This window comes from Colletotrichum scovillei (genome assembly GCF_011075155.1).
Source record: "Colletotrichum scovillei strain TJNH1 chromosome Unknown Contig00008, whole genome shotgun sequence".
Lineage (NCBI taxonomy): Eukaryota > Fungi > Ascomycota > Sordariomycetes > Glomerellales > Glomerellaceae > Colletotrichum > Colletotrichum scovillei.
This window is the reverse complement of record NW_023336266.1, coordinates 2,389,103-2,415,798: the sequence shown is the minus strand read 5'-3', so window position 1 is coordinate 2,415,798 and position 26,696 is coordinate 2,389,103. Positions and strand designations below refer to the sequence as shown.

General features: G+C 53.7%; 7 protein-coding genes across 7 annotated transcripts; 4 read left to right on the top strand and 3 right to left on the bottom strand.

Moving 5' to 3' along the window:
• Positions 1–937: 937 nt before the first annotated feature.
• On the bottom strand, positions 938–1,913 carry HER10_EVM0003413 (acyltransferase; the record flags this gene model as incomplete). The annotated part of the gene is made up of 2 exons (XM_035473089.1): positions 938–1,356; positions 1,421–1,913. 2 exons carry the CDS (start codon positions 1,911–1,913, stop codon positions 938–940), a joined length of 912 nt encoding a protein of 303 aa, XP_035330544.1.
• A 2,432-nt stretch (positions 1,914–4,345) lies between these two features.
• Positions 4,346–7,553, top strand: HER10_EVM0003435 (BZIP-type transcription factor). The gene is made up of 5 exons (XM_035473110.1): positions 4,346–5,931; positions 5,992–6,079; positions 6,148–6,582; positions 6,763–7,131; positions 7,187–7,553. Exons 1-5 carry the CDS (start codon positions 5,676–5,678, stop codon positions 7,275–7,277), a joined length of 1,239 nt encoding a protein of 412 aa, XP_035330547.1. The 5' UTR covers positions 4,346–5,675; the 3' UTR covers positions 7,278–7,553.
• Positions 7,554–7,719: 166 nt separating this feature from the next.
• HER10_EVM0001925 (eukaryotic translation initiation factor 3 subunit D) lies at positions 7,720–10,175 on the top strand. Its single transcript, XM_035471657.1, has 3 exons — positions 7,720–8,114; positions 8,201–9,440; positions 9,520–10,175. Exons 1-3 carry the CDS (start codon positions 7,901–7,903, stop codon positions 9,809–9,811), a joined length of 1,746 nt encoding a protein of 581 aa, XP_035330458.1. The 5' UTR covers positions 7,720–7,900; the 3' UTR covers positions 9,812–10,175.
• Positions 10,176–10,857: 682 nt separating this feature from the next.
• On the bottom strand, positions 10,858–12,113 carry HER10_EVM0001058 (pre-rRNA-processing protein PNO1). The gene is made up of 5 exons (XM_035470819.1): positions 11,756–12,113; positions 11,605–11,686; positions 11,334–11,528; positions 11,174–11,272; positions 10,858–11,110 (listed from the first exon to the last, which is right to left on the bottom strand). The coding sequence occupies exons 1-5, from the start codon at positions 11,969–11,971 to the stop codon at positions 10,926–10,928; spliced, it is 777 nt and encodes a 258-aa protein (XP_035330397.1). The 5' UTR covers positions 11,972–12,113; the 3' UTR covers positions 10,858–10,925.
• Positions 12,114–12,533: 420 nt separating this feature from the next.
• On the top strand, positions 12,534–15,753 carry HER10_EVM0001050 (uncharacterized protein). Its single transcript, XM_035470811.1, has 2 exons — positions 12,534–13,574; positions 13,628–15,753. The coding sequence occupies exons 1-2, from the start codon at positions 12,737–12,739 to the stop codon at positions 15,091–15,093; spliced, it is 2,304 nt and encodes a 767-aa protein (XP_035330396.1). The 5' UTR covers positions 12,534–12,736; the 3' UTR covers positions 15,094–15,753.
• A 921-nt stretch (positions 15,754–16,674) lies between these two features.
• On the bottom strand, positions 16,675–17,796 carry HER10_EVM0003569 (translation initiation factor eIF3 subunit; the record flags this gene model as incomplete). The annotated part of the gene is made up of 4 exons (XM_035473241.1): positions 16,675–16,690; positions 16,752–17,437; positions 17,501–17,601; positions 17,778–17,796. 4 exons carry the CDS (start codon positions 17,794–17,796, stop codon positions 16,675–16,677), a joined length of 822 nt encoding a protein of 273 aa, XP_035330554.1.
• Positions 17,797–21,729: 3,933 nt separating this feature from the next.
• On the top strand, positions 21,730–24,714 carry HER10_EVM0007385 (alternative oxidase). Its single transcript, XM_035476943.1, has 3 exons — positions 21,730–23,042; positions 23,145–23,570; positions 23,646–24,714. The coding sequence occupies exons 1-3, from the start codon at positions 22,532–22,534 to the stop codon at positions 23,789–23,791; spliced, it is 1,083 nt and encodes a 360-aa protein (XP_035330782.1). The 5' UTR covers positions 21,730–22,531; the 3' UTR covers positions 23,792–24,714.
• The last annotated feature ends 1,982 nt before the right edge of the window (positions 24,715–26,696 follow it).

Here is a 26,696-nt window from a genome sequence, read left to right as displayed (position 1 = left end):
GCATGGTAAGCTCGAGGTGACACAGCAGCGGCAAAGGCGATGATTCGACAACAAGATAAGACCATCAGCCTGTCTCGGCTCAACTGGACCGATGAGAATGAGCACGATCGTCCGTCATCAAGACGTAATATGAGGAGCTGTGGGAGTTGTGGTAGTAATTACACATGACAACATTGATCCAACGAAACTTCCCTAGCTCTGTGCGAGGGAAGCAATCCTCGTGTGCTTCGTATCCGAACGACCTAGTCCTGTTCGGCCGGCCCCCTTGCAGAAGTGAGAACACCAACAAAGTTCATTAGTCAGTTGAAACTTGTTCATCGACCAGGGCAAAGTTAGTTCCTGCTCATTGACTGTTAGCCAACACTTCAACGATTGTGATAGAACGCTTGCCAGCATGGGAAATGATTGTGTGCTTTACCGCGAATGAATGGTGCCACAATATCTGCGACTGCGTAGAACTGGACGGAGCCTTGCTGTCATAAACTGTTTACCCAAATTCTGAATATAAGGAAGTCTCTGCGTGCGCTCTCGTCACGATCCTTTTGCACAAGAGTGTCGCGTATTCGCAACCGTCGTGATGGCCCGAATAGCGAACCAATATCAACGCCCGGCATCTGAGAATAGTTGTCTCTTTCCCTTTAGAACAAGCATAGAAGTCATCAGAGGAGGAACAGACGAAAGCAGCAGGATTGATTGATACGTTTTTATTATATTATGGAAAGGCCATTGCAGAGCGCTTTCCGTAATCTGGCCGCTCCGAAGGGGAGGAGTAACGTGACTGCCTCAAAAACCACCTTAGACGGCAATTTTCACCTCCCGGTACTATGGCCGACTTGTCTATCCGTCACGTGTACACTGACGGACTACATGCCATTTCCAATCTTCACTTTTCCAAGACGGTTCCCCGGCTTGGCCGTGAAAACCGTGTCAAAGAGCTTCAAGTCATTGAAGCCCACTCGGCCTTCTTCACATCCAGCCATTCCCCCTTTTCTACCCAGAGGTTCTCAAGCCACTTTGCCAGCTTTTCGTCATCTGTCGGTAGATTCTCGAGGGGAAACCTGCGAACATGGACGTGGAACTTGTATCCAAGTCGAGAGCTCAGCCAGGGCACGCTCAAAGTGTCCCACATGGTCGGCGCCGCATGGAAGTCTTTTCCTCTCTGATACGCAATCGTCACATCGTACACGGCCTTCACGTGGGCCGCCTTCCTGAGGTGTTGGACGGTGGTAATGAATCCTTTTGTCCTAGGATACAGCAAATGCATAGGCTGCGGTCGACCCGACTCCTTGCACCAGACGATTGACTGCTCATACTTCTTCTGTGTGAAACGAGTGGCCTCGCTGAAGCTGATGAGCCCTATTTATCATCATCAGTAAGGCGTCCGCACTGGACGGAAAAGACTGTCAACTGATGGACTTACAGGTCGGCCACTGCCTATTGACGATACCCGAGAATGCCCTGTCAAGCTCATGCTTGTCTTTGGCCCAGTTACGACTCACCATGGGCATACCCATCGCCCACAAACCCCAACCAAGAAATGGAACTATCCGCAGCTGGATCTTGGCAAAGTAACGGCAACGGCCCAGCATCCCGGCCTTGATCGCGAGAGCTTGGATCATGTAAAAGTCCGCCCATCCGACGTGGTTGGCGACTACTACAGCCGACTCCCCGCGGGGAAGGGCATCGCCGGAAAATGTAATGTTGGCGCCATTATATCTTTCAAAGATGATCTGGATCCAGTACCACACTGTCTCGGCGATCCGTGACGAGGAGTCATACACGAAATCCGGAGCGAGCCATTTCAGCGGGAGCTGGAGTGAGATGGCGGTATCTGCCAAAAGCAACCAAAGAACCCACGGCGCTAGAATGGCAGCTCCTCGGAAGTGAGTGAACACGTTGCCGTGGCCAGCCATGGCCGTTGAGAAGTCAATCGTCAGGGCTCTCTTTAGTGGAATCCGAGACCGAGGCGTAAGAAGATGAATCGATGCACGAAAATGATTGCACTCTGAGTTCTTTCGCAACTGGCGACGTCCCAAAAGAAAAGATTAAGGTTGGCCGTCTAGTGGGCGAGCCGAAGCGCGGCGAACCGATCTACAGCCCAAGACACCCTGCCCTAGACCAAGGGATGTTTCGAAAGGGAGCCGCGTGCGCGCGTGACCTTTAGGCCAGCAGATCAAGGGTGAAGGTTTCGAACGAGCGGGCGATGATCCGGGGTTCACTCGTCTCAGAGATGCGCGTTCCTCTTCGCGCTCAGTGGATGAGCACAATTACAGCCGTATTCCTTGCTGCCAACGAGGAGGAAGCTCTAAAGTGTGGCAATCGTGGGCTGAGGATCTTCTCACAGGACATGTTTGCGACAGCATGGGGATCGGGGAAAAGGAAACACGATACTACTGTGGCTGGCTTCTGCTAGCAAAGACGTCCGGTCCCGCCCAAGTTCCTAAACGGGATAAAATGACGGCATGGACTTTTGGCAGAGGTCAATGAATGATCTCCGTGGGCCGACTGACAAACGGCGGGCTTAACTCAATTACGTGAGTGAGGAAAACCCCTCCAAACCACTCAAAGACAGGGATTTCACGTTCCTGGCCGTTAATCACATGGGCCGAGCCCGAAAGGTCTCGAAGGGACGAGTGAGACGTCCAAGTGCCAGCATTGAAGCACCCGAAAGCTCTACGACGTGCCGAATTTCACTCGACATGGGACGAGATGTGCACACTGGGCACACAGACAGAGGGGTGCTCGAGTGTCAAGGTTGGCTGCATATATAAGCAGTCGTATGTGCGTTTGCAAAATGCTCAAAATAGGCCTTTGAGTATGAGGTCCAGTTAAGGGACTCTTGGCTTTTTTTCCGGCTCGTCCGATGTCGACGCGGCCATTGGACCGAGGTCTGTGTGGATGGGAGACTGGAGAGATGGGATTTACGCGCAGAGATTCGCAGGCTAGATGATTGCCTCGCGACCAGACACATGGACGCGCCGCTGGCTAGCAGAAATGCAAGCTCGCACGTGTGCATCTGCCATGGAGAAGTGATGGTCTAGCAAGGGGTCAGAATTGTGACACGTTCCGTACGGACGTATGGGCTTCTACTTCTGTCTGGCGAGGGCTCTCGTGCATGGTAATCTGACGATTCCAAGATGAGCAATTCTGATAAGCGAGCAAACAAGCAAACATGCTCCTCGCCTACCGCCAGGGGTCTCAGGGTCTGGGTCTGAATTGGGGACTCGTGGTTGGAGTTTGGAGGACTGTTGGTCCTTTGGAGACGGAGTTGATGCCGGCGCTGGGGAGGAGAACTGGAGCGTAGGTGGATGGGACGCCGAGTCAAGCAAGTCAAGCCACACGAAAGCATTCCAGGCAGACGAAGCAACAGCAGCAGTAAGGAGGGCCGAATGGCGCACCCGAGGCTCTCGATCCATGTCTCTACTGAGACTATCTATCTACTCTTTGTTGTCGGAAAGTGAACAGCGGAGAGGAATGAGGATAACGGTCGAGGCACCCGTGGACGAATATTCGCTCACAAATGCGACGTGAACTTGGCCTAGAACGGGAGCTGCGAATGGGAACCCCTCTATTCCTCCCCGCTTGTCCGGTGCAGCACTTTGTGCGCTCTGGCGGAACTTGGAAGCCTCTGAAGCCTCCTTTTCTCAGCCATACTCGGTCTGCCCTCGGGCCGTTCGTTCGTACAAAGCCAAGCCGATACTGGGAGCATTCGATAGCTTGGGTACGTGGGTTCTAGACTAGGTGCTATGATTCAATATCACAATACGGATACAGAGACAGAGACGTGAGAGAGACAGAGAGAGGGGCCAGCCACGGGCACGCCGCTGCTGGTCTTCACTCAACCGCCAACGGATCGCAGGCTTAAGGGTCTAGACCAGGAACCGTCGCCCGCCGTCCACGGAAGGCGCCTTGCTTACCCCCCGCCTATGTCAGTACCGGCGCCAACACAAAATTCCAATATTTGTCACACAGTTAGTACTGGCTATGCCGCGTGCCGCTTCTCCTCGGCCTCACCATAGCTAGAGCTCGCCCCTGCAAGCTGCTCAAGTCGCTCTTCGACATAGCATAGCCCTATCCGGTGACGACTCTCGAGGGGCTTCTGTTCGTCAGCTTCGCCAGACTGCCAGTCCAGCCGACGTTCTTTCTCTCGCGGTAAGGCAGATGAACTAAGGGGACAGAAGTGCGTGGAACCGCCGATGATTCCGAAAAAGCAACGAAATCGGACTTGATCGTTCAAGTCCTAGGCCAAGTCAGCACCACCTAACTAAGGTACCTTCGAGCCTTGATGACTGGGGGGGACCCATTGGCATTCGGCCTTGTCGCAAGGATCCGTCTCCGGGGTCTTCTTGGAAGCCTCTACCTACTACGTATGAACTAGGAAGACCAACAGACTGCCCACCTAAGGCTTTCCAAGTCAGAGTTGCGAACGCCTATTGTTAGCTAGCCGAACTGTGATTTTCTCTCCCTTCATTGCCATCATTATTACTGAGGGGCTCAACATCGATTCGATCCGAGGGACGGGCTGCTGCGTACTGCTGCGTACTGCTGCTGCTGAAACCCCGCATATTCATTCACCCTCCCATCATCCTTTTCGCTGCTCTCATCCAGACGACGTACCTACCAAAACTCGTTGGGCTTCCTCATTGATTGACCTGACTGGACCAACGACCGCCTTGGCCGCCCGCCCGCCTTCGCCTGCTGCTCTCGACTTCCAAGTTCCGCCATCTTGTCTTAGAAGAGGGCGGTGGCGCTGCCTCTTGTCATCTCGATTCGCGACAAACATTGGCCACCAGCACAGAAGAGAGCCACAGCAAAAGGACGAAACCAAGGGCTCTTAACGCGCCCCCGTCTTTCTACCTTACCTTCTTGGTGGTTTCTCCGCTCCGCCGTCATCCGTTCTCTCCTTATCACCTCTGCCCTTTTCTGTTACTACCATCTTCCAAAGTTCCAACTCATTTCCAGACTCCCCCCCCCCCCCCCAACCAACCAACCCCAGGCCCGTCCCCAACCCCAAGCTGTTAGGCGGACAGTGATTACCTCAGGTCCAGGATAACTGTGAGCCCAAGCTTGCTTGATCGAGACTGAACCTGAGCCGGAGCCAGAAAAAGCCAGACTGCAACCGTCCAACCACCCCCCGGACGCACGACATCCATCCTCTTCGTCTGGACTGTGTCAAACAATTCTAAAACAGGGCGGATTAATCTACCTAGCCTACCCCGACCCTTCTACTCCCCGCGCCCTGCTCGTCCCCTCGTCGCAACCGCATAGCATCCTCAGACAGCTCGGACGCCAGAATTGGGTTTCACGTTCGAGAAGAGCTTCTCAAATAACCATAATCGTGGTTCGGAAGAGCACAGCGCATGATACAGCCGTGAACGGCTCGATCCCTTTCCACCGCAACATCCCCTGCTTTAACGGACGACAACCACCGTCACACAGCATCGCACTGTCAGTCCAAGTGGGAAACTGACCATCGCGCATCCAATCTTCCCAGGTAAGCCCTTCAAGTCATATTGTCAGCTCCGGCTGGTCGGGTACGCCACGAATCGAGACGTATTTGTAAAGACATGACCCCCCGCTATAGCCTTGGTGTTTACCCCTTTCACATGACGACATGAATTGCTGCGCTTCTTAAACCCTTTCTCTCTTCGTTGCAATGGTTCTAGAACGACACAATGACTGACCTAGGAAATTTAGCAGCTTATCGCTCTCCGCCGAACCAGTCATCGTCTCCGGCACGCAAACAGTCTGTGGGCGAGCTTCACGAGAGGGCAGCGATGGCTTCCTCGTTGTCGCCTGACCAGTACGGGAAGCAGCCGTCGCAGGGCCAGTATGGTGGCGGCGGCTCTGGCTCCGACCAGGAGCGGGGGCCCCTGAGCTCCCTGAATTTGGGCTTCCTCAAGTCCCTGACAGAAAAGAGAACGACGCGAGGTAGGAACGACGATATATCTGTGCCAGAAGGGACATTGGTCTGATAATGCGTATTCGTAGACGGCCAAACACCCAAAAGGAGAGGACCGAAACCCGACAGTAAACCTGCTCTCACTCGGCGACAAGAATTGAACAGACAGGCACAACGGTGAGTGACGAACAATATCGCTGGAGAATGAAGCGAAACGACCGGGGTACTGACGGTGGAGTTTACAGTACGCATCGTGAAAGAAAAGAGCTGTACATCAAGGCCCTGGAAGATGAGGTCCTTCGATTGAAAGAAATCTTCAGCAATATATCGCAAGACAAGGATAAGGTGGCCGAGGAGAACAGGCAACTCAAGCAGCTCCTGGTCCAGAACGGAATCCCTCTTTCTCACTATGGTGACGATATGGTCAGCAACCCTAGCGGAGGCTACACATCGAGCGCCAGCCAGTCGGGCCACAGCTACGGCCAGAACGCCTACACGCCACCTTTGACGTCGACGACAGCGCCGTCGGTGTCGCCTTCGTCTCACGGTCCGTCTTACCCCCACGGTCTGCCCCCTCCCCTTCCCCAGATGGGCAGCCAGCAACTGCAACAAAACAGACAAGGGCAGAGCTCTGGTAGAGGTGTGGACTTTGAGCAAGCGGGCATTGACTTCGTCTTAACGTACGATAACCACCATCCCTCGCCCTCGAAGGCATACCTATCACCTCCCCCGCAGTGAAAAGTACTTGTCATATCACCAAGTCCTGGACATCACCGGGAGTCGGGTGGTGTGAGCGATGATCGCAACGAACGGAAGAAGAGCTTGCTGACGAGTGCGATTTTATCGAGGGTATGCAACAGTCTCGAGAAACCCTGCATGAATCACATGCCCTGGCTGTTGGAGAGATCAAGCGAGATGGGCGGCGAGCCCTGCGGACATGCGCTGATGGCCTCATGCCCCCCGGCGCCCTTCCCGGAGCTTACACCTGACATTCCGTTCGGGTACAGCAATGTCAACGGAGACCTGGACTCCCAGCAAAGGACGTGGGAAGTGAGCAAAGGCAGCCTCTCGGCCCTGCTTGATCTCAGCAAGAAGCTGAACCTCGATGGGGAGGTCACACCGGTCATGGCTTGGGGCATGGTCTTGGGCCACCCCAGGGCCCACGAACTTCGTGCCGAGGATTTCCAGAAGCTCACTGACGAGCTCAAGGACAAGGTCCGATGCTACGGGTACGTATATACGCTGCTCTTCACTTCTCATGTGGCTCAAACTCATCGTGACTAGTTTTGGTGCCGTTATGGAGGAATTCGAGGTCCGGGACGCATTGGAGAACGTCTTCTGCTCCGGACCGGAAATGATGAACTACGCTTACTAGGAGCGTCTGGCATGAACTCGGGTAACGAGATGGGGGCACCTCATCAGGAGATTCAGTGAATCTCTGAATGCATGACTTGGTGTGAGAAGAGGCCCAAACTAGAAACATTTGGAGCGTATTCTGGGAATCTTGGGGATTACTTTTGATACCACGGCCTTAATGATATGTACATTTTCCAAAGCCCTAAGAGAGAACATCGTGAAAGCATGGACTTTGTATCAGGCTATGAGATGTATTAAGCGACGACTTGTGTATTGTGAGCAGATAGGTAGGCGTAAGGTGGTGGTGTTCCGCGGCCACGATGCAGCTGGTCGTGGCTGGCAGTGGCAGTGGCCCGCGTCGCGTGGAAACGAGTGGCTGTCAGTCGCCGCCAGGTGTCGAAACACAAGACTTTGAAATTTTGCCCGCTCTGCCCCACAAAGTTCACCCCACCAAATCCGAACGACGAAAATCAACGGCGAGAGGAGGTGTGCACCACCCAAACCCTTGACGACTTTTCCATCTTTCAGAAGCCCGAAAGCGCTGCTGCCACCCCCCTTTCCCCCTACCGAAAGACGCACAGCTAGACCGATTTCGATTTCGACTTCGACCTCAATAGCCAAGGAAGAAAAATCATTTTCATCATGGCTCAGGAAATGGACTGGGTCAAGCTCGTCGAGACTTGCCCGGCCGGCGATGGTTGGGGCCCGCCCGTCACCACCGAGACTACCTTGAACGGTGTCCCCTATGCGCCCTTCTCCAAGGGCGACAAGCTTGGTCGCATGGCCGACTGGACCTCCGAGGGCAAGGACAGAGACGGACGTGGTGGCAGACAGCAGTACAACCGTAACTACCGTGGTAAGCATTACCTTCCTCCTCTAGCTTCAGCTACGAAACCCTCCGCGAAGACGACATCGTCGCTAACTCTCTTGCCTCCTTCCAAGACCAACAAGTCTACGGTGCCGGCCACGCCATTTCATTCAACGCCCCTCCCGCCGAGGATGAGTCCACCTTCTCCGTCGTCAGCAACACCCGCGACAGCACCAAGACAAGATTCGGCCGTGGCGCCGTCTTCACCCGCGGCCGCGGCCAGCGTGGAGGTCCCGCTCAGACCGCTCGCGGTGGCCGGACGACCGTCGCTCGTGGTGGCCAGCAGGGCGGCCGCGGAGGCTACGGAGGAGGCTTCGAACGGGGCGGAAGAGGCGGTGGCCGTGGTGGCCGCCGCTTCGGCTGGAAGGACTACGACAAGCCCGCCCGCAACCGTGACGCCAGTGTTAACATCAAGGCCGACTGGAAGCTACTCGAGGAGATTGACTACAACCGCCTCGCCAAGCTCAACCTGGACGCCGACGAGGGTGAGGAGATTGACGCCTACGGCTTCGTTTACAACTACGACCGCTCCTACGACAAGCCCGCCGTCAAGGGCTTCGAGCGCAAGCTCAACGCCATTGACCGCGCTGCGTACAATGTCACGACTTCTTCCGATCCCGTGATCCAGGAGCTCGCCGACAAGGACGAGGCCTCCATCTTCGCCACCGACAGCATTCTCTCCATGCTCATGTGCTCCCCGCGGTCCGTCTACCCCTGGGACATTGTCATCTCCGTGCAGGGCAACAAGGTCTTCTTCGACAAGCGCGATAACGCCGCGCTCGACATGGTCACCGTCAACGAGAACGCCGCCGACTCCCCCATGGACGCCTCGGACGGCTCCAAGGACAGCCTCAACATGCCCGGCGCCCTGGCCGAGGAGGCCACCTACATCAACCACAACTTTGCCAACCAGGTCGTCGTCGAGAGCGAGGGCCAGAAGCTCGAGATGGCCAACGCCAACCCCTTCTACAACGCCTCCGAGGACACGGACCCGCCGGCCAGCAAGGCCTACAAGTACCGCAAGTTCGACCTCTCCACCAACAGCGAGGAGGACAACTTCTACCTCGTCGTCCGTACCGAGGTCGACGCCGTCCAGAAGAACGCCATCAGCGGCGACGACCAGCTCGTCACCCTGCACGCGCTCAACGAGTTCGACAACAAGGCCCAGGGCAGCGGTGGCGCCCTCGACTGGCGGACGAAGCTCGTCTCCCAGCGCGGTGCCGTCGTCGCCACGGAGATGAAGAACAACTCTTGCAAGCTCGCCAGGTGGACGGTGCAGAGCATCCTCGCCCGTGCTGACGTCATGAAGCTTGGGTACGTTTTTTTCTTTTTAATCTTTTCTGAACTGATCGCCTTTAAACAACCGAACACGATGCTAACAAATACTCTACAGTTTCGTTTCTCGCGCCAACCCCAAGTCCAACGACAAGCACGTCATCCTCGGCGTCGTCGGCTGGAAGCCGCGCGACTTTGCCAACCAGATGAACCTGTCTCTGTCCAACGGTTGGGGTATCGTCCGCACCATTGCCGACATGTGTCTCAGACGCGAGCAGGACGGCAAGTACATCCTCGTCAAGGACCCCAACAAGTCCATCCTCCGCCTGTACGAGCTCCCCTCTGGCGGCCTCGATGGCGACGACGAGGCGGAGGAGGTGCCCGAGGCGGGTGAGGGTGATGAGGAGTAAGCGGTTACTCATGGAGAGTAATAACCCTGTTTGCTCGAAATGAACATGAGCATCACATTACACACGCACACAGCAAGAAACCCTCTTGTTTTGAGTGACTTGGCTGAAAATTTGAATACGCTCGAAGCATGTAGCTGAGAGATAGGGGCAAGGCCGGAGAGAGATATGGAGAGAGAGAGAGAGAGAGAGAGTCAGGGAAAGAGGGGAGTGGGAAAAGGTTTTAATGCCAGTCCAGTCCGAGACAGCCTGGATAAAAGGCATGGCTTGACAACGGAAGTCGGGCCGCCGCCGGGGTAGAGTGGCCAATGATGTAAAAAGTCTTTCTTCGATTTGGGGGGTTAGGCACGTATAGACGTCTATGGAGTAACGCATTACGGACATTTCTTACTTTTTGTGCCTTGGCTGTGGTTGTGATGATGTTGTAACTTGAGTTCCGGTACATGGGAGAGATTATGTTGTTTGACCCATACTTGACCTTTGTGTCATGGTGCCTGTTTGATTTGCGGCGGCAAGATAGGCAAAATTGTCTACTAGCAACTCATATCGGCAACGACTTGATGAGGTTGCCTAGAAGAATCGTTGAAACCTTGGAGAGTGGTGTCGGAAGCCTTTTTGTTAGTCGCAGAGACAGATATCAATATTGAAATGTAAATCGTTCTGCACTCCTACATGGACAAAGATCAGATGTTGTAATCCTACTTGATTTAAATTTGTTCTTGCTTCTATTCCACGTAGGCAAGTAAGTATACAGAAATAGCCAACTCCTTGCGAATATCTTTATATATGATCACCCTTTAGTAGTGTATACTAGCACATACATATCACATTTCATGTTCACGAACTCAGACGTTGTTCAAAATTTCTTTTTCATTGTCCCCTAGTCCTGGATGAAAAATTTTGGAATCTCTCTAAAATGCCCACAACGCCAGAAGTCCATGATAGGATGCCATTCATGCCAATCATTAAACCCACCAAAAAAAAAAACGAAAAGTCTTTTTCCATGATTCCCTCCCCTCCCTTGAGTGTTTTCCTTCTTTTTTTTTTGCCCTTGACATTCGTCCAAGCTGAGGGAGGATTTCCCATCGATTTTTGCTGTTTAACCTTTTCTCTTTCTTTAAAATCTTTCCTTCATGCGCGCCGCGACCGTCCGCAGGTTGCCGTAGACCTTGGAGGGCGGCTTTCCGAGAATCAAGCTGACGATGGACTCGCGAGCCATGTGGATGTTCTTGTATGCGCCGAGGATGTGGATCTTGCTGTCGGCCAGGACGATACGGGTCTTGCTGGCGTTTTCGATGGCGACTGAAAAGGTTTCACGTCAGTAAAAAGGGGGGTTTCTATATCCAAACGGGATGTTTTCCATACACTTTGTCTTGCCGTCCTTGCCTGCAATGCGACCAATGGCACGGCCTTGCGCCTCGTTACCCATAACCTGCTTGACATCGCGAATCTCAAAAGTCTCGACTACACAGTCTGTCAGTTTTTCCTGCCTAGGTATTCGGACAAAAGATCGGGTCCGGCTTACTGTAAAGATCGTCCAAACGCAGCAGCGCAATAGCATCGTCAACGTCGAAGCCCAGGGTGAATGCCTTGACGAAATCCTCGCCCTTTTGCAGGGCGCCGTCCTCGGTGGTGTGCTTCGAGGTCCGGAGCTCAACCTGTTTCCGGCGCGGGTTCATGCGGACCTGGAGCTTGAGGTGCTCGACGAGCGGGGGGTAGACTGTAGAGCGAGAAAATGTTAGAGAGAACACACAGATGCGTCATTGCCGTGACATAGGAAACTCTATGAAGCGTACTCTTGGGCCAAGAAGACTTGAGCGGGGTGAACCGGTGAGGAGGCACGGGGACCTTGCGAGTCTCTATTCTGGTGACGGGGTCCTGGACACACGGATTACGTCTTAGTTTTTCCCAGTGTTCTCTTAGATCTCAGGAAAGGGTCTGTCGCACAATGTCTCTGGCGGGCGCAAAGCGCGGGCGGTTCTCCTCGTCGACAACCATTTCGCCCTCCTCTCCGTTCTGCGGCACGCTGGGCAGGATCGCGTCCATGTCCTCGGGGAGGGTGGGCGCATCGAGGAGGAGCTCCTCGTCTTGCTGAGGTTCTTGGAAGGTCGCCTCGATTGGCGGGGCAGAAACCTCTACCTGCTTGGCGGTCGGGGCAGGCATGTTGGGCAGGTTTTTTCGTTTTCGGTTACCAAATGATATCGAGGAATTCGGAAAGAAAGGCAACAATGTTCGATCGAAAGTGTGTATATCGCTTCGGTGGTGGTAGTGTCTCTTGGGTTGTGTGCTATCGAGCCGAGTCGGTCTGGCGGGGTGGGCAGGCGGTCGTGAAGAAAAAAGCGGCGGGTGCCAGTCGTGAGCCAGTATCGATTTATCGCCGAATTCCCAAATTTTTGTGTTTCGCTATCGATAAGGCGATAAGGCCCCGGGGTCCTGATGGGCTAAGCACTTTAGCACCGTGCACCGTTAAGCCTTTGCGGATCTTATGTCAGCAAGCCAGCAAGCCAGCAACAGGCCTGAAGGCCCAGGACCAGCATTGGGCCCAGACTCGAGGCACGGGCCATGATGCGCCTCTGAATTTTTCTGCTGGAAGCGCGGACGCCCCATACGTAAGGTGCCTTTGGAACGGGTCCAGCCGGGTTCAGCGAAGTACCTAGAGCTGCGGTAGCGCGTCATGGATGACTTTTCACAGGCTTGCCCTTCCCTGGCCCAGCTTTGCATCTCAGTCATTTCTGCATGAGCGCATGAAATGTGCTAACATTTGCCGTGCCTCCCTCGATACTTGTCTTGCTTCAACCCCTCTGACCGTGTTGTTCTTTGGTCCATTTGTTGCTGCGGTAAATAAACAGGGTCGTTTCTCCTCCCTCCTCGTTCTTTCTTCTTGTTGCTGTCTCTCTGTTCAACCAAGAGACAGGATGAGCTTGAGAAATGTCTAACGCTTCGTCGACTCTTCTTGGGCGTCGCTTCTGGTCTTGCGCCTGTGGATCGGCGCAGACTCTGGGTTTGCGAGGAACGACCATCACAACAGCGACAACGAGGAATACCTGTCTGAAAGCCAGTCAATCTACTGTCAACCCTTCCCTCCCTAGGCCGAACACCTTCAGACGGTCCATACACTCCGGGTCACAACACTCGTTTCCTCGGCCGAACATCCACAATGCGCGACGAAGCTATACAGGCAGCGGACTGCTGCTGGTTGGGTTTACCACAGAACTCGCGCCCACGCAAGCATCGGCAGCTTGCGCAGTTGCTGCAGAATCAGCTACGAACACCGGTCTGACGAAGAAGTCGAATGTCTACCAACTGGCCCGGCAAGCATGGAGACGAGGCATACATACCGATCCGAGGGGTGCCGTGAACCCGGCCGAAAGGAGGCATCATAGCTCCAAGAGCGGAAAGCAGGAGGAAAATGGCTCGACAACCCAGACGAAGCAGGATACCCCCAAGGCTGGGGAGCAGGGCAAGCCAGACGCACCGGACCCTGACGCCGAATCGATCGCATCCACCATGTCGAAATATTTGCACATTCCAAAGATGCCGCACCGGCCCACCCGGGATGAGCTATTGGCCGCAGCGAACGGCTTCCTGGGTCGAATGAAGGTTCGATTCAAGTGGGCGTCTATTAGGAGTATGAGGCCGTGGAATATTGATGAATGGGGCGCCTTCGTTTCGTGGTTCCTGTTTGGCCATCTCGTCTGGATTTTGGTCGGTACCACCACCTTTTTCTCGCTGATCATTCTCAGCATCAACACCGTCTTTGCGCAAGGTAAGCTCCCTTCTGTAACTGTGCCATGTTCAGCTGCTCACCGTTTTGTACAGAAACCCTTGCCAAATGGGTAGGCGATTCTTTGACCGAGTCTGCAGGCGTCACGGTCGTCTTCGAATCCGCAATTGTTCCCAAGTGGGGAGATGGCGTGATCAGCTTCAAGAATGTCTTTGTGTCACGGCGACCAGGACAGGTCAAGTCTTCGGTTAGTAAGGGCTCTTCCGAGAGCGCTGCGGCCATGGCTGCGACTGGAAACCAGCCCGACCAGGACGGCCAAGTATTGGAAGAGGATGATGGCAACTACACACAATACGACGTGTCGATCGCAACGGTCAACGTGACACTGTCATTCTTAAAGTGGTGGAACGGCAAGGGTTTCCTGAAGGATGTTGAGGTCAAGGGCGTTCGTGGTGTCGTTGATCGCACGTCTGTGCAATGGTCAGACGAGGTGGTCGACCCTCTATCCTACCGCCATACCCACGAACCCGGCGATTTCGAGATTGACTCTTTCAAACTCGAGGATCTTCTCGTTACTGTTCATCAGCCCAAGGGTTTCCGACCATTCTCAGTCAGCATCTTCTCCTGCGAATTGCCACAGCTCAGGAAACAGTGGCTCTTTTACGACTTCCTATCGGCAACCCATATGTCGGGGTCATTTGATGGCTCTTTGTTCACCATTCACCCCCGTCAAGTACACGGTACTATCGCTAGCGAGAATGGAGACATGGCAGAGGATGTGGGCGAGCCGGCAGCTTGGAAGAAGTTCAGCCGCCTGCGCATTGATGGTCTTAAAATCGACCACCTCAACCGTGGTGTAGAGGGACCTTTCGGCTGGATCTACGAGGGTAATGTCGACATTGTCGCAGATGTCATGTTCCCCGCGGACGTTGACGATGGCATCACCAAAGCCATGTCGGACCTTTACGACCAGCTCGAAGACGTCGTGATATCCAACCGCATGCGTCTGCTCCAGAAGGATCTGCTCGACATCAAAATCGTGGGCTCTTCCGCCTCGGATCTCTGGGGATCTACACCTACTAAGGGTCATCTTTCCCAAGCTATACCAGAGCTCACCGAAGAAGTCCCCGAGAAGTCCACAGACGCTGAGTCTTCCGACCCCTCTGGTTCTTCCGAGTCATCAGAAGAAGACCGGAGATATTTAATCATGGATCTCCGAATCCACATGAATGATGTCAAGGCCGCCGTACCCCTATTCACAAAAGACATCTCCTACATCAACCAGGCGCTCGTTCGCCCCATCGTGGCCTACATCAACGCCAAGAAGACATACATCCCAATCAACTGTCGCATAGTCAAGCGCCACACCGATTTCGACGGCAGCTGGTCCATCTTTGACTGCGGTCTCATGGACGACATGTCGGCCGAGACCTACGAGGCTTTTGCACGCGACATTGAGGACCAGCAAAGCCGCGTTCGTCGGCTGAAAAAGGTTGGCTTCTGGACTCTGTCTCTTGCTGTCCATGCTCTCTTCATGGGCATGGCAGGCAATGTCATTTAAAAAACCTTACCCTCTCAACTCCCTCTTCTCTCTCCCCCTGGCTTCTTCTCCTGTTTTCCTGCCCTCTACGTGAGCACGGCTGTCTTTTAATGAGCGCATGATATTCGAAAACGGGTGGCGTTGTCTTTTTACAAATCTTGTATAGATGGACAAAGGGAGGAAACAACAACCATCATGTACATATACAAAGGGCAAACATCTCTGCACAGGAGGAAAGAAGGGGGTATTGGGTTCCATCAAACCGCTCAATTCTTTTTTTCTTTCTTGTCTGGGATTATTTTCTGGGGAGACGAGGCGTTTTACACGGGGAACATGAGGTATACGGGGAAGAGCAAACAACAAAATAATTGATACCCCCTTGTTTTTGACAACATACATCTGACCAAAGACCGCGTCGCTCGTGATGTTGACGTGTTGGACACAGTCGTATTTCGACGCTGTGAGTCACTCGGAAGATACTTTCAAGGCATGAAATTCATTCGCTGGCAGCATGACGCGCGCGCGCATGAATATCAAACTCGCGTGCCGCCAAGGATCCTGGGCGACGCTTATCGCAACCACAAACATACACTACACTTCTCCACAAAGCTTTCCCCCAGCGGACCCTTGTTTTCGGTTGCATGAAGCTGTATAGCCTAGTTACAGGTCTCTTCCCCCCGCCCCCCCCCCCCCCCTTCCTTTCTATGGGCGGCTTACGAGAATACCTGGATTGGAAAGCCCATAGGTCTCGGAATATCTTGTCTCTCGGGCTTCGATGGAAGAGAAGAAGGAGTGACAAGAGTGGAGCGGGCGGCTGCGTTAGTCGAGTGAGACTCAACCACCGAAACTCCATAATTCCTTCAAAGTAAGCTAGGGGTGCTGTTACTCTTTGGACGTAAATGGTGAATAGGGGGTTTTGGTGGTTGTTCAGTTGCCCGTAGGCGACAAGACATCTACGGAATATAGCAGATTTGATAGGTGGATAGTATGCTTGAGAAAGCACTCTTGTACAAGAAGGACATCTCTTGATGGACAGAACAATTACGTTCTTGTGACGTTTGGGAATAGTTCTATAGAGATGCCATATATCCTTTGGAGACGCAGAGACAGAGGTACTCCAGCCTGTCGCACTATCTAGTTTTTCAGACGTATGGCACAGGCTTGACACAAGTTTACTTGAACGATTCGATTCTATCATGTCTTAACGCTGTCCACAACTACCCTTCTGTAGGGAGCTTCTTTGATATCATGCGCGAAAATGCACTGGGCCCTTTGCCCTCTAGACCGTGAATGCTTTTTTTCCCCATGATCAGCGCCATTCCCGCTTTGAGGCGACGCCACTTCCGATGCCATCTCTCACAGTCTAAACCAGATGGCCTTCCTGGCAGTCCCAGTAGCCCACGAGCCCTCACCATGCCGAACCCCCATCTACATCGTGACGCAGCCGGGGTCCGCGACAGCAACACTTGCGCTCTGAATCCAAGTCGCTGTGGCAAGCTTCGGTACGAAGCCGCGCCAGATCCGTTGGCACGTAGCAGACTCGCTGAGACACGACGGGCTGAGCTCTGGGCGCGGGAGAATAATGCAACCCTGCCTTCTGCTTCACATAAAGTCGTCACTAAGAAGAGCAAAAGGGTCAGTATTTCATGGCAGATAGCAGTCTTGAGAGATGGACTTACTCTCCGAAACCATCATCCTCGTAGGTCTCGGTGTCAGCTGCGGGAGCACGACTGACGACGGCGGAGACCTTGGTCTTGGCCGCCTTGCTCTTCTTGTTGCCACCCTGAGCAGCCTTCTCCTCCTTCATCTTCTCGTTACCAAGGGCAGTGAGAGTGCTGGCAATCTTCTTAATCTGGTCGCTGGGCAGATCCTTGGCAAGGGTCTTGGAGAACTCCTGAAGGAAAAGGCCGTAGTGAGCCTTGCGGGCGTTGTTGGCGAGAATCGGGGTCAGCGTGGTGCGGAGGTGCTCGAACTGGGTCTTGGTAACGGGGTTGAAGAGCGGCATGGAGGCGATGTTGGCAGTCTTGGTAGGGTCGTTGGGGTCAATCTGGACAGCAGAGCCGGCGAGGACAGCCTTGCGACCGGCCGGGACTCCGATATCACCGAAGAGATCCTCGGCGTGCTTCAGGTCGGACTCCTTCTCGGTGCGGCGGAGGCGCTCACGACGCTCAGCCTCGGTCTCCTCCTCGCCAGAGTCGTCGGCATCGAGGCGGGCACGCTCCTCCTTCAGTTGAGCGATGCGCTCGGCCTTGGTCTTCTTGTTCTTCTTAGCCTCCTCGAGAGCCTTGGCCTTGGCTTCCTCGGCCTTCTTGGCCTTTTCGCGCTCGACCTCGGAGTCTTCGGCGGCATCCCAGGAGTCGAGAACCTTTGTGGAAAGAGTTAGTATACGAGCAGTGGCGCGTTTGGTCTTGTAGCTTCGTCAACGTACGTCATCCTCATCCTCCTCGTCTTCAAACTTGCGGCGGATAGGAACAGCACCGCCAATAGGGGAGGCGGGGCCGGAGCTCTCCTCTTCGCTGCTCTCTTCGTCTAGGTGAGGAACACGGAAATTAGTAGAGTCCTAAAGGGATAGCAAGTATGTCGTTTGGGGAGAAGAGAGGCAGCAGTTGCGCTGGCCAGATTGGACAGATCATCGCGACATTTTGCCTCACGATTATTTGTGTGCGTGTGCGGTGCGGTACGGTGCGGGACAAGGCATAACTCACCCCACTTCTTAGGAGGCATGATGTCAGATTTGAGATGTTGAACGCGGGGCCAAAGGGTAAAGATGCAAGAATCTAGAGCGCGGCGAGAAGGCGGCTTAAGATGTTACAAGGAATCTTTCCGGAGATGTTGGTATCGGAAAAAGAAGTTTTTGGCCAGAGTTTGGGGAATGGGAGGTCCGTCCGGTCTGGCTGAAGTCGGGAAGGAAACAAATTGTGGAAAACAAGGGGGCTCTGTGGTTGGGCAGGAACTTGGGAAGAGACTGTCAGAGGGGAGCCCGAGGAAGGGAAAACCCAGCCCAGCCAGGCCGAAGGCGGCAGCGGCAGCGGCAGCACGGCCAGTAGCGGGGGAAGTGCGCTGGAGCTTCGAATTCCAGTCCACTTACATTCATTCACTCATGGACGCATGTCAACTGGAAGGAAGGCTCTGGCGCTTGCACTCGTCTCATCAAAGGAGTGGTCCTTCTGCAGGCCTTCTTATTTGAGACATTCAGTGAGGTGTTTATGCCGCTTAGGATGTGTACGGGCAAGTGGATGACCCTCGCCCTTTCCTTTCTGCCCGCTTCACTAAGGTACGTCTTTCTAGTAGTGAATCTAGATACCGCAAGTAAGCTAAAGATGAGCAATAGCACAGTTCTTTAGCAAAAGCCCCCAACGAGACAACGTCGGCGTTGCGCATTCTGGTTGAATACTTTGGAAACGGCAGGCGGGGTTCTTCTTGAACGTCGTGGAGGGGTTAGATCTTTTTTTTTTCTCCCTAACCCCTGACATGTGGTTGTTGAAAACACAACCCCGCCATCCCCCTTGTTCATTCTTGCTGAGGTAACGGAGGAAGCTTCGCCGTCAATACACTTTCACGGAGTCTCATTTTTGGCCTCATTGGCCTCAGTGGAGTAGCTGCCACTTCAAGTTGAATCCCGCTCGCACCAACGCCATAACTCTCGCAAAGCTTACGCCTAGTCCGTCAGAGAAGGACGGCCTCACGAAGGACTCGTGGACATCCCGCACTTCTGTGCAGTGAGTCACCAAAATGACCCCGCGCCTGCTCTGTTTGGCTCGCGCACAGCCACACAGTCACTTTGCAGAGGAAGGCGCCACCTCTACCACAAGGCACGATCAGTTTGGTGTACTCCCCATCTGATGCCCAATTTCAGCTCTTGGAATTTCTATTACACTGTGATATGATTATATAGTCAACAACTCCAAGATCAACAGCACAAACTCCACCCCTATCATGGCCGCATTGTCCGTGATGGAATCCGAAATAGGATATTGCGCCTGTTGACCCGTCCTTATCCCGAGTGCATTCTGCTCTTTGGCCTGACTGGCAACCTTGATTGCCATCACACACATCAACATCACCCAATACAGAATGTTGACACCCTTGACTGTCCATCGCCACCGCGCTTCACCCCTGTAGACATGCAAACCGCCGAGCCATGAGGTTGTAGTCGTCGACGCAGCAGCAACGTGGAGGACCAGAGCGGCGAGTATGCCAACGTATGTGAAGGGAAGGAGACCAATCCCGAGCTGAGCGACGATGAGACGGGCAATCTCAAGTGATGCCATGGCCAGCATGCCTACTATGAGTACGTAATAGATGATGCTGGCAATCTTGACGACCACCGAGGTCGATTTGGTTGCTGGCGGCATCGACGTTGACGCTGATGTTGACACCGCGACTTTGTCCCCTGCCGTGGGTGCCCCAGCCGTGTGTGACGGCACGGCTGAAGCTGAGGCCGAAGCTCGCAGAGAGAGCAAACACAGAGGGAGAACAATCAATAGAATGATGAGGTAAAGCCAGGTCGCCAGTGGGACAACCACGACATCAGCGAAACATATTGTCGGCAGGTGGCTGGAAAAAGCTGATCTCGGGCCCTGGAGATGTCGACATTCTGGTCAGCATCCTGCGATAACAACCCACTTACTAAAGATTGTCCAACAGCAATCATGGCGTGTAAGAGTGTAAACTTACGAAGCCTTCAGGTCGATGTTCACAGAGCATCGTGAGAGGTCGTCTTGGTATGTACCTTGGTATTCAGTGCAGGCAGGCAGGTCGATCCCTGCGTGTGGGTCGTGCAGAAGGCAATCCCTGCGGCATTCGCCAGAAGCCATTCGAAAGGAAGGAACCTGGAGGTTGGTGGCTGATACCAGCCTGGAAAACGGGACCCTAAGGCAGCCAGGGCACCCAATTCCGGTACGTACCATTTACTGATTGCGGGCCCACCTCGTCTACCTCGCAAAACCTATAAGAGGGCTGCCTCCCACCACCAGTCTTTCCTGTTTCTCTTCTCTTTTTCTTCTTCATCTGAGTGCAAGGGCTTTACGCGTATCAGTGAGGATTCGTCCGAGATCGTGTTTTTGCTAGTTGAAAACTATAACTATGACCACTCCTGGTTGGCTTCGGCCGGCCAGGGAATTTTTGAACCCCAATTCTCATCTTGAAGAAGATTTTTCATTTTGCTTTCATTGCTTGCGGTCCCTGGCGGATCGTGGTGAAGAAGGTCACCCTCTCGAATCAATCAAATGTCAGGACGACGATCCACCTCAACAAACAAATCGATGAATATTGATGGAATATTGAAAGCTGATCTAGCACACGGCCACCATGGATACCTGTTCGTCGTAGATATTGCATTCATACACCAAACGTATCGTTGGACAGCGGAAATCCTGCGCAGGCACGACAGTCAAGGGTTGCGAACGCAAGGTGGAGCCTTGTAAGGCAACACAGACCGTCCACATCGAATAACCTCAGGTACTACGCATACCGGCGTTATTATTGTCGTCGAGGTCATGGCCCGCTTCCCCTAGTGTTCCGGATGTTGCTCCCCGCCAGCAGAGCCGCCTTCTCCCGATGTCCTCCGCATATTGACTCGAAAACAACCTCAAACTGCGCCAGCGTGACCAGCAGAAAAATCCTTCACCTGATAGGCCCCTCAGGTATCTACGCTGCCGTGCCTTACATTCCCTTATTTGGGCATTTGACAGAACCCACGAGCGGATTTCCGATGGATCCTTCTCAGCCTCAGATCCGTCAAATGAGTCAATTCATCGATCCCATTTCATGAACACGCAAAACATTACTAAGAACCTAGGTGTTTCGTCACCGATGTTAGGATTTCCGTATCAAGGCGGGGCAATTTTCATCTTGAACTTAAGCAACGATACCCAGATAGGAAGCCATTACGGCCTACATGGCATGGCCTTGGACTTCCGGGGAGAAATATCGGAGTCGGGGGTCGGGGTCGGGGTCGGGTGACAAGTTTCCGCCCTGCTCCCCGGAGCAAGTCGTAGATTGCTGTGCTTGTGCCAGCTTGCCAAGCGCCAAACAACACGGGATTTGAAAGTTTGGTCTGGCAGAGTGGCGCCCCGGCCTCCTCGGGCTCCAGAGCTTGTCAAGTGGAGATGAAGGGCGATCTTCAATCGCCGTCCAACTCTAGAACCCCTCCGATGAGCAAGATATCGACAAGTTTTCCTCTCTTTCATGACTCGAGGTTTCTGTTCAGACCCTCTATGACTGTTCAGTCGTATATGCGGACGTTAAGGGCGTATCTTTGGATATGCAAGTGGCATGGCAGACAGTCGGTACATCGGCGGACTTCAGCTCCGTCATTACACAAGATATCACTGCAGCTGCGAGCAATAGTGAGCAAACACAAAAAAAAAAAGACACTCTGTATTACGACGGCTGGTTTCTGACTGGTGAAAAAAAAAAAGAGACAACAACAAAAGTTCACGAGTCGACGGGAAAGGGCAGAAAGCTGACAGTATCCCATCCAATCACAGCCCCACGAAAATGGAGCGGAACGAAGTCTGTACCTGAGCAATGTCTGTGTGCGCCCCGTATACTGCGTACGTCGAGCATTTGGAACAAAAACACTCACATCCCGATACGACCCGACATGGACGCCGCCAATCTGGTCCAGCTGACTTGACAGCATTTCCACACTTCCTCCTCCGTACGGTCCTCGTCGGTTCCGCCTACGCCCTACGGCGCACTGGCATCCCTGTCTCCGCGGCCTTTGCAAATCCAATCTGCATTGCTTTACCAACGCCCGCGCCTGCGCCCCCACTAAGACGGCGTTCCCATCTGTATCCGTAACATCGGGACCGGCAAGACGTCAGACGAGAGAATGCGGAACCAAAAGGCTAATTGACTTTTTTCCTCTCTCGCTTTTGCACCGCCGTTTACTTGCTGTACCTTAGCGTACCTATTGTCAGCGGACGGCGTACTCTCGGCGACTTTTCCTGTGACTACCAACGCATGGATCACAAGTCTCCCTGAGGCTCTTACACCAGGTTTCTTTCTCTCTATCCCATCCCATGGGGGCTTGGGTGACCCGATCCCTCTTCGTCGAGGACCCCCTTCCATTCCTATTCTTCCTCGTCGGCTTGGGTAATCACATCCTCGCCGATAATCCAGAATGGGACGCCCTGACCATGGCTCATGCCGTTGTGTAATGTCTGCCATCTGACAGGTTTTGCTTGCTGCTCCCCTTCTACCCCCTGCCCCCACACCCACACAGACTCCTCGCCGTATCAATAACGACCATGTATAACCACCACCCCTCTGAATGGTATATAAGACTCTGGGCCGTGAGCTGTTCCTCAGGCCATACGACTCTCGTTCCATCATCACCAGTATTCAAGTCCATTCTTGACATCACTATATCCTGACATCACTGAGTCACTCGACTTACATACACAACACCCCGACTTACACCAAAGCAATCTCCATTCTCACACCTTTCCCAATGCTATCATCAAGAGCATCAACCAGACTCTGCGCGCCGAAACAAGCAGCCCATCTCGCCCGGGCCGCGGCAGCACTCCACAACACCACCACCACAACCTCCTTCGCCGGCCTCCGCATCACCGCCGCCTCGTTCCAGCAACACCAGCAACATGTGACCCCCAGCACCAGCCGGTCCTTCTCCACGACGCGAGCGACGCAGCTCCGCGACTTCTTCCCGGCCAAGGAGACGGAACACATCCGCCTCACGGCGCCGGCGTGGCCGCACCCGGGCTACACGGAGCAGCAGATGCACGACATCGTCCCGGACCACCGCGCGCCGCGCACCGTCGGCGACTGGGCGGCGTGGAAGTTTGTCCGGCTCGCGCGGTGGTTCATGGACCGCGCTACGGGGTTGGGTTCCGAGCAGCAGGTCGACAAGAAGAATCCCACCACGTCGTTGGTGGCCGATAAGCCGCTCACCGAGGCGCAGTGGCTGGTGCGGTTCATCTTTTTGGAGAGTATTGCCGGAGGTGAGTTTTTCTTCTTCTTCTTCTTCCTCCCCCCTTTTCTCACAGGAGGATTACCACGCAAACTTGGGGAATAGCAAGACCGACTAACATCCGTGAAAACAGTCCCGGGCATGGTCGCCGGCATGCTCCGCCACCTCGGCAGCCTGCGCCGCATGAAGCGCGACAACGGCTGGATCGAGACGCTCCTCGAGGAGAGCTTCAACGAGCGCATGCACCTCCTGACGTTCATGAAGATGTCGGAGCCGGGCTGGTTCATGAAGGTCATGATCCTCGGCGCCCAGGGCGTCTTCTTCAACGGCATGTTCCTGTCGTACCTCATTTCCCCCAAGATCACCCACCGCTTCGTCGGCTACCTCGAGGAGGAGGCCGTGCACACGTACACGCGCTGCCTCTACGAGATCGACCGGGGGCTGCTGCCCAAGTGGTCCGATCCGAATTTCGTGATCCCCGATATCGCGGTGCAGTATTGGAAGATTCCCGAGGGCCAGAGGACGATGAAGGATCTGATTTTGTACATCAGGGCTGATGGTGCGTATTCTCCCCTTCCCGCAATGAAAATTGCCCTTAGAAAGGAGTAATGCGGTGCTGACGATGATTCTACAGAGGCCGTTCACAGAGGCGTAAACCATACCCTCAGCAACCTCAACCAGAAGGAGGACCCGAATCCGTTCGTTAGCGAGTACAAGGACGGCGAGAAGCCCAACGCCGCGCTGAGAGCACAGGGATTCGAGCGTAACGAGGTAATTTAAACGACTTTTGGGGGTTTCTACTACGACCGCTCGCGAGATATCAGCCATCACCATTTCTGCTGTACGACCATTTTTGATGGCTTTCTTGGGCTACGAAACGTCCATCTTTACGGAACCACGACACCTTTTCCTTGCGTTTGCTAAAGAAGAAGACGGAATAGGGAGGCCAGAGAAGGCAAAGAAGAGGAAGAGGAAGAATAAGACTTGTAAGAAAAGAAGAAGACCGATGATACCACTAGACCAGGGACTGGACGGCGTTTTACGGAGTTGCTTTACTGGGAGACGGACAGCGCCCTACTCATTGTACACTAGAGGGAAAAGGGATCACATCGGTCTTTGGGGTTTGGTGAAACTTTTTGAGATTTCCAACTATCTTACTTGCCAAAGTTTCTTTGTTTTGAGAAGAGAAATTCATAGCTGGACCTCGTGTAGAAAAGAATTGCATATTCAGCCTTGTCAACCATATATTGTTTCAAAACTCAACGGGCATGGACCAGCATTTGAAGTCCGAGTACTGACCTAACGGAGAGATTGGATATCGGAGAGACGGGGTCCTTCGACGGAGTCAAATTGATGCCGCGTTAGAGAGACAATCTCAAATAACATTGAGAAATTTCCAATTTCCCATTTGGAAGTTGGTGTCGTCGCCCAGAGAGCCGCCGGTGTAAAGACTTGCACTTGCGAGGATCTTGTCACACTCAGTGGGGAAGGGAACTCAGGATGTCGGTTTCTTCTCCAGAATGATCGACGAAGCACAGCCACTCAAAGGGGTAGGTAAGTAAGATCTCTGGCGGGGGGTTGTGGCATTGCCTTCTCGTCTCCATGGGATGAACGACGTCTCATCGGATGGAAAAATAAAAAGCCAAAACAAAAATCCAATATGGCTGCCTAGAGTTGAAGGTCTGGGCATGGCGTGATCTCCGAAACTCCAGTCTCCGGCCTCCAGCTCAGTGCTGACAAAGGGTTCCAATTCAAAAGTCTGGTTTTCTTAGCTCTGTAGCGTTTTTGGCGGTACGGTACACTACCATATCTCCGAGGAAGGTGACAACGCCTAGGGCGACGCGACGACTGTCATCACGGGTTGGTGTTTGTTGGACACATGCCAGGTCCCAACCGTGCGGTCCGGTTCGTATTCCGAAAGGCATTTCTAAAATTGGACATGAGCAGCCAGCCAGCACAGCTCCCCGCCTTGAGCTTTCGAGAGAAGGGCCCGCTCCGGCGTGGCATGGGTCCCGAGCTTCGCGCGGTGTGTGGAGAAATCGAAGGGTTCCAAAACTTCCAAAGGTCGAGTCCCTCGCTTCGATCACGGCCTTGGATTGCCGGATGGACCTGAAACGGGGCACCTTTTCTCGAATAAGCTTCTTCCTGCCGCGCGGTGGATTTGCAAAGAACCATATGCTTGATGTCATTATTCATATCGGAGTGGGCATGCCCGCATGGCCTGGCACGCCTGGCATTTTGGGGGCCAAGGGGCCACGAAGCCGGCGTGGCTGTGTCGGGCGCGATTCCGCGTCTTGCAGCAACGCTAGATTTGCGACGGGGCCGTCATTGGCCCGTTGAGCAGGGAGACATCGTGGACCGTAGGCATTTGAGAAAGTTTGGGGAATGTAAAGCTATCCGGTAAAGACACTTGATCTCATAGTGGTTCATATCGTCGAACAAGGCCCTTGGTGCTGGTTGTGATATGGCGATGGGGTCCTTGTTTCACGCGGAACTGCGCCTCATTGCAGAAGACCCATCCAAGACCTCATGGAACGAGAAATGCCTGCATCGAGCTTAAGTTGGTTAGAGGGACTACGAGACAATCGAAGCAAGTAGCTCGACCCCAAGATGTTTGGTGGTAGCTCATATGATTTGTAACACGAATGAATATTCGAGGGGTCAGCTTCATGGCAAATCTGGTGGCACAACTTGTGCCTTGCACCAAGGAACGGGACGGTGAGACTCGTACCTGAAGATGATGACGCTAACTTCTACTGTAAGTTGTAAACCAGTGTTGAATGGTGGCAGCAACCCATATTTGCACAGCTTGATCGATGAGTATGGCGGGCTCGGCATCTAATGTCTAGTGCGATTGGACGTCGTTTGTGGCAGTGCTGATGGCATTTAGTCTATGCGTCTGACTATTCGATTGGAATACGTAGTCAGTCATATGCTTTGATAGACTCGAGCCACATTCGATCTATATCTATAGGGAATGCATGTGCCGGCCTTGCAGAGAGATGTATGTAGAGGGGTGCACAAGGGTGGTTTGAACATTGCTGTGCTCGCTCACTGACGAATAGGCGATCCGGCGGAGCAAGTAGCTATGATGAGCGTCAGCATCCGCTCGCGCTGCTTGGAATCCGGATTGCTTATTCGGGGGAAACGAGGTTGGATCCAACTCGCATGCCCACCCGCGAGACATTGGCACGTTGGCGAGCTGACGGCAGCTCTTAGTGGTGTCAGTGTTTGATGAAGTCTGCATTTGCCTGTCCACTCTCATCTCATGTCTGGTGCTCATTGCTGCTCCATGTGGGCTGCTCCATCTGATGTCCACGTCGATGTCGGGAAAGGAGGATCATCAACGTAGCTCAGCATGGGAGGTAGACCGTATATTGGCGAGTCCTTGACCAACGCCCATGTTGATTGGTGACGGTGCGTGATAGTGTCTACATCATGCATCTAGCAGAGCTCCATCGTGTATCAGGTCGTCTAATGAGCTGGAAGTTGGAATTGAAAAGTGGGTAGATGGGACCTGTCAATCAGCGTCTGACAGACCGGCAGCTAAGGCAGTCTAGACCAGGGCGAGAATAACAACGACAACGATGACGACGGCGAGGGCGCAGGGATCACCAGTGACAGGTGACGGGACTCTTGAAGCCGCCGATGCAGTAGGGAAGTAGGAGTGCGTCGGTGTGTCGAG